General features: G+C 44.4%; 1 protein-coding gene across 10 annotated transcripts in view; it reads left to right on the top strand.

Annotated features, from left to right (window-relative positions):
* ZNF831 (zinc finger protein 831) overlaps window positions 1-12,408 on the top strand; it is a 166,680-nt gene that overhangs the window by 94,614 nt on the left and 59,658 nt on the right. The window contains exons 5-6 of one of the 10 annotated variants that reach the window (XM_024750242.1): window positions 2,602-2,768; window positions 3,510-8,597. The exons of 8 other annotated variants lie outside the window; for them this stretch is intronic. In XM_024750242.1, coding sequence (XP_024606010.1) covers window positions 2,602-2,768; window positions 3,510-4,355 — 1,013 coding nt within the window. In that variant the 3' untranslated portion in view covers window positions 4,356-8,597. Of the gene's footprint in view, window positions 1-2,601; window positions 2,769-3,509; window positions 8,598-12,408 lie in introns of those variants that run through there. One more of the 10 variants, XM_024750249.1, reaches the window with a different exon arrangement.

The following is a 12,408-nucleotide window of genomic DNA, read 5'->3' as shown; positions in this document are numbered from 1 at the left end:
TGGGCACGTCCCTCACTCTCGCCCCCAGATAAGACTCTGGGCTTACTCTCTGGAGACTCTACAAAACGCTGGGGAGCAAGGGGGCTGTACTGAAAACAGAGGGTTTAAACAAAGGCTGGCACCGCACATCGAGGCCTCCGCTCTCAATCCCAATTCTGACTGCAGGATGCTGGCACCTGCCTTACACTTTCCAGGCAGGAGATCAGAGAACTCCTTGGGCAGAAGCTGACCGGCCTGTGCGGAAGACCTAACGGGGATTACTTCAGGTCTCCCCACATCAACAGGGCAACCAGATAACCCTGCAGGGAGGTCCACGATTGACATTTTATGTTTGTAAAGTGTTTCTAACCAGTTTTTCAGTGCGTATTTCCTAAACATGAGCAGGTAGTTAAGATTGCCAGGTATCTCAGGGAAGCCTTTAGTGGGAAAGAGAGATAAAAACATACAGAAACAAAGGAACTTGGAAGAGAGACAATATAGGAAGAGGCGAACTTCAGCAATAACAATGACAACAGATCATTATTAATCTTGCCTGAGACAGAAGGGAAGATGTTGGAGCCATGAAATAGTAACAGGATGCTATAAAGAAGGAATAATAATGATTAATAATAATAATGAAATTCAAAACATGATAGCAGACACGGACACCTCTGAGTTGAAATAGAAAGTTGAAAGAATCCTCCCAAGTGAAAAAGACAAAGAATTAGAAAATAGGAGAGAAAAGATAAGAAAAATAGAGGATTAGATCAAGATGTCCAATAACCTACGAAGAGCAGTTCTAGAAAAAGAGAAAAGACAAAACATAAGGAAAAAAATATATCAAAGAACATATTTTTCTAAAATGGATAGACGTGGTTCAGGTTGAAAGGGCCCACTGAGTGTCCAGACAATGAATGGAAACAGACCCAGGACCATGGTAACACTGGCATAAAAAGAGTTTAGGAGTTTCCAGAGAGAGAGAAACCAGAAGGTTTCCTCCAAAGGATCGGGAACCATAAATCATGTTGGCTCCAGACTTCTCAACAACTAGAGCTCAGTGGAGCCACATCTTCAATTCTGAAGGAAAATGAATTTTAATTCAGACAGCTCTACCCAGACAAGTAGCCAATTAAAGTCTAAACAATTTTATTTCACCCTTTCTCATGAAGCTGCTGGAAGTTTTGCGTTAAGAAAGAATGCAAACAGAGTAAACCCAGGAAAAAGAAGCGTGGGTGTCCAGGAACCAAGGAGGTGAAGAAAATTGCCAGGATGAGGGTGGCACACGGGCTTAGCCCCCATCGGGCCAAGGGAGCAGTGGTCCACTGGGAGCAGGTCAGAAAGTTTTGAGAGACAGATCTCCAAGGAAATGAAATGGAACCTAATAAATGAAATAAAAGACCACAGGGAAGGAGGTGGGAGGATGATTTTAGGAATAAGTCCATACAAAAAAGTAAGCAAAAGAAAAAGACAAAATGATGATTAACTCCGGGGAGAACAGTGCTGGCAAGAAAGGCAATGTAATCACAGCACGCTACCTGGCTTGGTGGTGAAGAGAGGTAAACACTGGATGTCCTAAACAAAATTATGACATCATAGCCGTATGACTGGAGAGAGGAGAGAGGGGAGGGGGTGTGCCCAGGTGTGCAGGTGGTAAGGATTGTGGATGGGGGAGCTCGTCCTAAACCCTCCTCTCCCCTCACGACGTCATAGGCTATCCTCCAAACCGGAAACAGGGAATCCAGAAGGGTGCTACACGCTTGTTCTTAGGAGAGAAGGAGATAGATACAAAAGGAATCCAAAGTGGGAAAAGATGAGTGGGTGGGCAGGTGTGGCTGTTTCTCTTAATACACAGAAATACTTGACTTTTAAAAACTCTGTGCATGTGTAGCGTTAATCAAGCTAAAAGCAGATGTAAAAGTGGGTTGAATGCTTTTCTCTGGTGACACAGCTCTTCTAGAATGTTTTTCTGATCTCCTCCCACGATGCGATCTACTTGCTGAAACTCTGTGGTCCTTTGGACTTGTATCCCAGGCCAATGTGACAAAATGGAGGAGAGAGTACCGATGAAGGACGAGGGAAGGGCAGCTCTTGCCCTGAAAGGGAGATGCTGTTTTGGGGATGTTGTCAAGGCCATATCTTCATCACCCCTCTCCCCGCACACATCACAAACACCACCACAGAACCACAGCAACACAAAAACCAACCTCCCTCCTGCTGTCAGCGCCCTGATGGAGACTAAGGCATCCTACGTGATAGGGAAATCTCTACTCTCGACCCTCAGTTGAATGGCCAGAGAATTCAAACCGATCCAAAATTAACCCATGTGGCCAGGAAGATGACTTTGATGAAAAAAAGATTCACATGAAACATCTAAAATATCTGTAACCGAGGGAGTTTTCTGCCTTGGGAATTGGTTTTGCCATTTCTTTCCTTATCAGAAGCGGAGACGTTTTGCTTGACCACGTGAACCGTTTCACGGTAAATCCACTTCCCAGATACACCGTGTGAGATGAGGCTGTGAGTTCAGAGCTGGTCGTGAAGACACAGATCAACTCCTAGGAAATGACTGTTGGCTGGCTTTATAACTTCAGGTGTATATCCATGTGCCTCCCCCCTTTTTAGGTCTAAATCTGTCAGGGGAGACGCCTTGTGCTACCTCAGAATCCTCTCTTTGTGTTGGGGACGGAGAGAAGGAGGAGAGGAAGGAGGGCACCGGACACAGCTCGGGAAGCTCCTGTCCTCACCCAAGTTCAAGAGCTGTCAGGGAAACAGACAGATCAACCTCGAAGGTGGGAACTGTGGCTCTGAGCGGTCTCTGCCTGTCTCTGTTCTAGATTTATGCCTCTTTTTTCTTGTTAGTGTCCAGTGTGGCGAAACTTGCTTGGGCCACCTAGAGGTTTCCTGGCACAGAAACCCCGTGAGGCAAACAGACGCCTCCAAACATTGCGCTCAATCAGCCGGCGACTTGGGCTGTGAACTTGGGATGATCTCACAGTTGATTAAAAAATCCCAAGTCCCTTATTATTTCATACCTGAATAGAGATGCCTGTCACCCTGCGGAGGTCACTGCAATGCGGCGTCAATGCCAGGCAGACTGGGGGGGCTTTGGGCTGAGAAACATGAAAATGCTATAGTCCAGACCGCACCTTGAAAAACCGCTAATCTGGAAAAACTCCAATGCACGGTACTATAAAGTAGCACACCCGCTGCAGGAGCAGTGATGATTTAAAATCGGATGCTCAGAACCGGTTGGATAATTGAGTGGCTGGGTTTTCACAAGGCCAGATACAAATACAGAGCTGTCTCAGTAGCTTATTGTGTGTCAACACGGAACTTTACTGGAGTTATTAATGCATCAATTAGTTATTAATGAAAACTGATGAGAGCACTGTATCGAAGTTCAGGCTCTGTAAAGAATCATTAAGACCTCCAGACCTTGTTCCCATTGAGGACCACGTTTCTGACCACACGTATTTTGTACCAATTAACCTCTTGTCCCTCCATTTATTTTCCTTTGCACGCTGCTGCAGGAGATTTCTCCATCTGCCGGTGAGCATGGGGGTCGTCGTCCTCAGAATACAGCTGTGAGGTCAGAATTATCTCTGCCATCCGACTCCTTGGTGGCGGTGGCTAATGACAGACTTCCAGCCCGTGGCAAAGGTCTGCACGTGGGATTGCCTGAGACTCACCTGCCGCCCCCCCAGGAGCAAGTCTCAACAGACCCCACACCACGCATTTTCTCAGATGCTCAAGAACCTTCTTCCTTTGAGTCCAAAGGAACCTCTCTCTGCCATGACCCTGCTACCTCTGTGGCTGCCTTTTGTCCTTCTCTGGGGAAAAGAGCAGGTCACACAACCCTGGGAATTCACAGTGTGGAACCACAAGACCACAGCCAGGGTGCAAGGGAGACTCTGACACAAAGCTCCCCCGACAGAAAAGCGATAGCAGAGGGTGTGTCCCCATCACTCTTGCCAGGGAAACCTTCATCTGGGCAGAGACTTTCAGGTTCAGTTCCACTGGGGTCCGCTGGAAAAACTCATCCTGAAATACCAGCTTCAGGACCAGGTTCAGCTAGTTCACACCAAGAGGAAGGGAAACACAAGACATTTTTCCCTTCGGGGGGGAGATACGGGTGTGGGGAAGTGCGGGTCCCCTGCCCTCCTGTAGGAAATGACAGTGGGAAATGTCAAGCATCTGGATTCATCGCCCTAAAGGATGGTGTGGTTCCGTCTAGCCCAGGGCAGCCCACGGAGATCCCTGCAGCCCCTTCGAAAACCCTCAGGAAGAGGAGTTTGGAAGGAATGAGAAAGCAAACTCGCGTGGAGTTCAGCGACACCAGCAGCGATGATGAAGATCGGTTGGTGATAGAGATCTGAAACTTCCAGAGGAAGATGCGTCCACGGTCAGAGACGGATGATGCTTCACAGTAAATGCCGTCAAGCGGGCAGGAGGACTGAACTCTATTCATGAAGCCCCTACAGAGAGGAAAGCCATTTGGGGGTCTTTCTAAGATCTCCCCAACCAACTCTGAAACCCAAACGCAGCTTCACCCTTCCCGAGAGGCCCTGCTCGCAAGGCACCAGGCTGGGCAAAGCTGGCAGTGAAGCAAGGTCTAAGAAGTCTTGACCTACACAATGACTGTGGCTTGACTCCCAGCTGTATCCACTGCATCGGTCCTTCACTGCCTCACCTGGGAAAATGACACTGACCCAGAGAGCCACGATCGACTTGTTTCCGAACAAATGTGAACCCCCCCAGAGTCAAGGTGACAGGTTCCCTCTGTTAGTGACCTGGGGGTTGGCTTCAAAGGGAGTGAGCATACTTGGGAACACTGGGGTAGCTTGCAAAAGAGATGGGGTGTGAACTGGGCATCGAGATACTTCTGTTTATTCTGGAGACAAAATCCAGATTCATGCAAAAACTGAAGTTTGGTCCCAATAATTTGCCTCCTTAATGGAAGCTGTAAATATACTTCAAAATGCCCATGATCTGGTGAAATACTAAGTATCTTTCAGTGTCGCACAAATGGTCAATGCTTATGTATGATTCAGTGACACGAGCACATACAGCTCTTGTGCCCAGTGCCTTTTCTGTGGAGACCTCTGAAACCCTTGGTTTTTCCAGCTCTTGCGAAAGGAACGTTGTGTTAAAAGTTAATAGAACAGTCTCTGTAATGAGTCATTTTTGAGGGGGAAAAATTCACTTATTTTCCTCTGATTCTTTCTGTCATATTGTGCTCTGAGCAACTTCAATTAGAGGGTTACATTTTAGTAATCTCTGTAGCTTAAACGGCTGCCTGCTTATCGCGATGGGAGCCTTTTAGATTTCCTCCAGAAGCTTCAAGGATACAAAACTAATTGGAGTTTTGACGCTGTTTTACATCTCGGTAATTTTATTTTGGGGGCTTGGTGTTACTTTGCTGTCAAATTAAATCAGCCTCTGTATTGTGTAAGTCAGAACAGCACAGAGAAAATTCGCCAGTGTTCCAGGCCCGTGCGCCCCTGTACAGAAGAGAATAGGTGATCTACGTCAGATAGCGCAGCGAGCAAAGCCTCCGGTTTACTGCGCTCTTCTCCTCCTCCTTAAGTGGGAGAGGAAGAACTTCAAGACATTTACACTGCTGCATTCCAGTAAAATTTCATACTTGCTTTTGGTTTTGTACGATTTGAAATTTATAGCCGAGCTCTCTTGGCTTCACTTTGATGTAAGGATGTTTATACGACATCTTGTAGTTCAAGGGCGGCGCAGCGACGCGGAACACCTCGCACGAACGCAGATGCCTTGATACGTCCTTGTCTGTGACGAAGGATGGTCCGATCTCACGCATCTTCAAGTGAATTTTCCAATTTTAGGGTAACTCTAGAAACGTCAAGGTGGGACCAGCTGCCCCGGGTGACTTAGCGTATGTCTGTGGTCATTTCCCATGCACTCATACATAGCCAAGTGATTTCAAGCCCAGCCAAGGAAAACATAAGAAGGGAGGTAAAAGGATGCTAAGCGTTTACTTCGTGTACTTTCTAAACCAAACAGAAGTGATGTAATTATCTACCCATTGGATTGTCCGTGCCACTATAATGAGAGAGAGGTCTAAGGAAAATGGTCTGAATCCTGGAGGGAGAGAAAGCGACCTTGTCCTGAGCTGGCTGGGGAATCTTGGTGAAGACTCACGCCCTCTCAGCGCCTGTTTCTCCGACTGGGAAGAAGAGAGTAAGACAAGATGTGCCGAATGTGACCTCAGGCCCCGACCCTTGTGCGAGTGGCTCGGAGGTGGTCCCCGTGGGAAAGGGTCCTGCACTCAAGGAGTTTGGGAGGGGGCTGTGGGGAACTAAAGCCAATTATTTTTTTGAAGAACGTGAGCTCAGGGAAGCTCCTTCTAATTTTTTTTTTCTCTCCAGAGCTCTAGATTTGGGGGTGCAATCAACCCATTTCTAAATGGTGGCTCGTAATGCAAAAATTAGAAGCAAAAACAGAACACTGCTGTGTGAGTGGGAGACAACATGTCTGTGGCTGGATCGGTTTACTTTGTGTTGGGAGGTACTGGTCATCCAGATGCTTCTCTCCTGGACGGCTGCTGAGCTGTTGGCTGGACCACTGGACTGAAGTCAGTAAGTCACTGCTCCCAGTAGCACCGACCTCAGGATAGTCAGGTTAGGTGGAAGCTTGATCCTTCTACGAGCCACGGATGCTGGCTGCCACATCCCAACCTCCATCAAACATGGCGGAACATTGATTCCATCTCCAACTCCCCGTGTCTCTCATACAAGAGTGAGCAGGTTACCAAAACTTCCTGTCTCGGCTGGTCACTTAGCTAGTTGGTGGCAATGTTTTACAAGTGTACCTTACTTTATATCAACATGAATTTGTGAAAAGCTATATTTCAGTGGGTTTAAAAAACTTTTTTTTTAATGTATTTTGAATGACCCGAGGGGACTTGGCTATTGAAAATCATCCCAAGGTGAATATTTTTTTTAATGAAAAACTCTTTTATAAAGCAACAAACAATCTCTGATTTTATACATCTTAACTTTCCTAGGGTTTTTCTTAAAGTGGAATGCAACTATAGGGATACATTTTAAAGATAATATCAGTGATCTAGAACCCAGTTTGGGTTATTGAAAATAAAACTTCAGTAATATGGATTGATCATTGCTGCAGTGACTCTACAAGTGTGTGCTGTGTAATGGTTCAGGGAAGACAAATTGATTTTAGAACAGGGCAAACTAGAGTTTAAAGATCAGGGATTCCCCCTTTCTCCCCGGTACTGCTAATTTCATTGTACCTTCAGGTAAGGGCCTTAACCCACGGTGTCTCAGCTTCTCCCACAGAGAATAACTCCTGGGATGCTGGCACCAACTAATAAAGGGCACTTTGAATTCTTTCCTTTTCTCTCAGAGCAAGGTATACAAATGCCACTAACCATGATGCTCAAGACACTGCCAAGTTTCTTTCTCCAGCTGTACCTACACCTGGCCAGATCTCACTTGTTGAAGATGCATAGAGAAAAGAGCTCTCATGTTCCCCCTGTCAAGTGGCTCTTAACGTCGTGTGCTTTTTGATGGACAACCTGAATCCTCCTTGTTGTAAAGCATGATGGAGACAACTCGTGTCTCCTGTTGCATATGACCTTTGAGATTCTGGACGAAGCTAATATCCTTTACTTCACAATCCAGAAGAACCTATGGTTCATTTGTCAAGAGATAAAACAAGACAGGGGATTGGTGCTTCTAGATTCGAATCAAAACTCTGTCAATAGCATGATGGGTACCTGAGGGCAAGTTAAACTTCCCTTTCCTAAAATCCCTCCCCTAAAGCTCAAATGGGAAGAGGGGCCTTGTAAGAACGCATCGTGGCCACAGTTCTTGGCAGGACAGGTGAACCATTTGCACCCTCACGCCAAAACGTATTTCCTTGCATTTACATTCAGTACTTAGAAGGATCACGTTACTCATTTTTTCCGCAGCATAGAAATTTGCATTTTGCACAAAATTTGCCTGGTGCAGCGGATTTTTATAGTTATGGAAACTCATCATTATTGGGATGTACCACTGCTCAGATCCCCAGACATAATTCAATATGGTGAGGAGAAAATGGTCTGCCTGGCCCTATGGTGACCATATCTACAACCACAGCAAACAGGGCTTGTGTATTTCTTCTCACTTCAGTTGTGATTCCCATAATTCTTGTGAGGGAGACCTTTGGCTTTTGAAACACTACATTTCTCAATATACAAGCACAAGTTTTTGGCCTTCTCTTTCAGATACTCATTAAACATAGGTGTCAGGACCCAAAAAATCCAGTGCCAGATTTGTACCTTGTACGATCCTTTTCACCCATGCTTTGTACTTATGTGGGAATACATATAATTCAATCTGAAGTGTAGAACATTGAGCATATTACTTCACCACTGGAAGAAGAGAAGCCAGGGAAGATGTCAGCCTCAGTCAGTTGAAGCCCTAGAGGATGACTCAATACCTTATATATGCAGTCAACTCTTCAGAACTTACTACTCTACTGATTGATTGTCCACAACCGAGAAGCTATTGGCTTCTTGGTGGTTTGTTTAAATGTATTTCCTCCTTTATATGGCTAAATTATTTTGTTTTGATAAAAATAAAACTGAAAATGAAAACGCCTTGTGTGATTTGTTCATATTTTAACCGAAACTACCACAAAAAATATCCTATATAAATTGGATGTCCGATTATTCCTAAATAGTTGACCAGGCGTCCTGGCCGCCATATTGGTATCCCATTCCACTCAACGAAAGAACTAGGTTATGGCAAATTATCACATTTTCTTGTGCTGTTTTCTTTTCCCATGTGTCTCTTCTGTCACTGTCTGCCATATTTTATGGTTCGTAACTTAGAAATGTGTTTTTAAGTTCCTAAATGTAGCTAAAGTTTGAAGCCACACGAGGGCAGTATCCACAGTGCAATAATCCCAGAGTTTTCCCCTTAGAATTGATGTTGCTTAGATAATTAATATTATTGATTAACAGAGAAAAAAAATCTGTAATTCAAAGCAGTGCCTCCTTATGAAGATAAACCATGTACTCTTGGCAAGAACAAGTAGACTTATTTTACATACCAACACAATATTCTTCTATGTCTATACCTCCTGAAGCCACGTGAAGTCAATGAAGACGCAATGCATTGGGAGAAAAAGTGGGAATGGAAACATGGGAGGAACAGATACACCAACTGATGGATCTTCATAGCTTTTTTGCTAACTAATCAAACTCTAATAGTGATAAATTAATCCATTATTTCCAAATTTCCATCATTTGAGAACCATCTTACTGCTTTTTGCCATATGTATCCACACGTGAGTACATTATTTACTTAATACTTTTATTTAAATCATCTTTGTCTTCAAGAAGCTATTCTTTTCCTAAGTAATAATATCTGTGAAATAACCTTAATTTGGTAGTTGTGTGTATCTTCTGATATGCATTAAAATAAAAGTATTAAGACTGGTTATCCATGTACCAGTTAAATATCATCTTTGTACTACCCGGCACACACCCCCCACACTCAGGGGAAGCATGGAGCTAATCTAAAAGGTACATGTGTTGTTAGTTCTGGAGTTACTCCGTTTTTTTGTTTTTGTTTTTTGTTGGTTTTTTTTTGCGGTACGCGGGCCTCTCACTGTCGTGGCCTCTCCCGTTGCGGAGCGCAGGCTCCGGACGCGCAGGCTCAGCGGCCATGGCTCACGGGTCCAGCCGCTCCGCGGCATGTGGGATCTTCCCGGACCGGGGCACGAACCCGTGTCCCCTGCATCGGCCGGCGGACTCTCAACCACTGCGCCACCAGGGAAGCTCAAGTTATTTCGGCTTTTGTTAAGCTCAGCTCTCTCTCCAGTCCAGCGGAACTGGTGGCGGCAAGTTGCGTTGTGGGTTTATCAGATAAGTGTCTTCAGTCAAACTTTACAGCTGATTAATTAGCATTCCAAGTCAAAGGATTCTCACTTCTTTTAGTCTCAAAGGAACAATCATATAATGTCAATATATATTTTTTCTTTTTTGGTATTTTATTGGTTGGTTGGTTGGTTAATGAGTACAGAATGATATACAGGAAAGCGTGGTTAGGGATTCATGCTGAACCACCAGTAACTCCCATCAGTTCTGATGAAACACCTGCTTCCATACTCTTGAACTTGAAGCAAATGCATTTGACTGTACTACCTGTACTAACCCTAATTCCCCAGTCTCCTGCTTGGGGACAGCCTGTTGATCTCTGGGCTGCAAACGCAGAAGGAATTGCTTGGTGACATCTAGGACGTTTGTCTCCAGCTGCGACAGACGTCTGCTTTCAGCCTCCCTCAGCTTCTGCCGGGGGGCAAACTCAACACCCTTTACAACTGAGCATCCAGGCGATTTCTATCCAGAAGTAGGGGAATTGTTTTCTGGATAAATGCAGGCGTGAACGGATTCCTATAGGGAATTGGCGGTTTTGTATGTGCAGCATCTGGGCACGGGACCCAGCCCTGTCTCCGGCCCCAGTGGCAATCTGGTTTGTCTTCTATGTGTATGTTGTGTGAAACAGAGTAGAATTCAGCGGAATCCAGCAGAAATTCAGACAGAGCCCCTTGACGCCATCGTAAATGAAAGGCCAGATATCTAGGCTTGTGTTTGGTCTAAAGAACCCCACCTTATGCGCACGCGGGCACACGTGCGTGCGCGCACACACAGACACACGCACGTAAGCCACACCCTACTCTGAAAGTCCTCTTCTTGTTAAAATAAAGAATTGGGTGGAGTGGGCCAATGAGGTAAGAAATGGCCCCATAGACGGCCCCAAAGAGACTTCCTTGGAGGCAGGGCCCATGGTGTCTTCATCTCGGAATAGTGCCTGGCTCAGAGCAGGTATTAACGCACACTTGCTAAGTAAACGAATGGAAATAACTCACCAGGTAGGGAGACAAAAGAAGGATTCTAAGATGAGTAATTTGACACACCCCTTTTCTGACTGGAGACCTGCCTCCTTATCGGAGATGAACAAAGGCATCGAGAGAAGTGCCTGCCCACCAACTTCAGAATTAAGCGACAATTTTCCATTACCTATTCCATCCCGTTCATTCGCCCAATATTTATTGAGTACTTAAGTGCATAGCAGACACAGGAGAATATAGGAGTGGAAAAGGCATACAGGATCCGTGGAGCTTTTATTTGGGGGAAAGAATGCCAATTCATGAACCAACCAGGCAAACAAATGTGTAAGCAACGTGATATCAGACGTTGCCAATGGCTAAGAAAGCAAAGGGAATGTTAGAAGGTTTATCTTACCCTAATTCAAAACGTTGAATGCAAATAAACATTTTTCTTTTTTTTTTTTTTTTTAACATTTTTCTTTTGTTGTCCTCAGTAGAAGAGAAACCATCCTACACGTTAAGATCTATCTCCTTTTCTGTTTCATGCCACCACCTCAGTTCTTCGCACATGAAGCAGAGAATGTTGCAGGATGACGTGTCTCTAGTCTTGTACTTATAATTTCTTTTACTCTCCTGAAAGCTTCAGTTAGCATCAGTAAGCATGGTAATTTGGGGCTGCCTGTGCTAATATGCCGAATTCCACATACCTTAGCACTTAGAGAGTGAACGCCTGTTGGATCCCACGGTAGCAGAGAGACCCAGGTGGGCACTATTTTGCAGCTAATTTTCTCAACAGAAACCATCAAATATTTGATGACTTGATGTGCTCAAGTCTGGATTCTTTTTCTCAGGAAAGGTTAAGAAAGCATCCTTAAAGTCAGAGGTTCTCAAAAGGAAGCAGTTTACCTCCCTGAAGACGTAAGACAATGACCAAAGACAGTTTTAAAAAAAAATTTTAATGTTTTATTTTTAAAAATTGATTTTATTGAGGTATAGTTGATTTACAATGTTATGTTAATTTATGTTGTACAACAAAATAATTCAGTTATACACATATACATTCTTTTTCGTACTCTTTTCCATTATGGTTTATTATGGGACATTGAATATAGTCCCCTGCGCAATACTGTTTATCTATCCTATATAAAATAGTTTGCGTCTGCTAATCCCAAACTCCCAATCCATTCCTTCCCCACCTCCCCCTTGGTAACCACAAGTCTGTTCTCTCTGTCTGTGAGTCTGTTTCTGTTTCCTAGATAAGTTCATTTGTGTCACATTTTAGATTCCACATATAAGTGATAGCATATGGTATTTGTCTTTCTTTTTCTGACTTACTTCACTTAGTATGATAATGTCTAGGTCCATTCAATGTTGCTGCAAATGGCATTGTTTCATTCTTTTTCATGGCTGAGTAATATTCCATCGTGTATAGATATACCACATCTTCTTTATCCGTTCATCTGTCAATGGACATTTAGGTATTTTCCGTGTCTTGGCTATTGTGAATAGTGCTGCAGTGAACATTGGGATGCATGTATCTTTTCAAATTATAGATTTGTC

Source organism: Neophocaena asiaeorientalis, unplaced genomic scaffold (assembly GCF_003031525.2).
Source record: "Neophocaena asiaeorientalis asiaeorientalis breed wild unplaced genomic scaffold, Neophocaena_asiaeorientalis_V1.1 scaffold606, whole genome shotgun sequence".
NCBI classification, from domain to species: Eukaryota; Metazoa; Chordata; class Mammalia; order Artiodactyla; family Phocoenidae; genus Neophocaena; species Neophocaena asiaeorientalis.
This window is presented reverse-complemented; position numbering and strand designations above follow the sequence as displayed.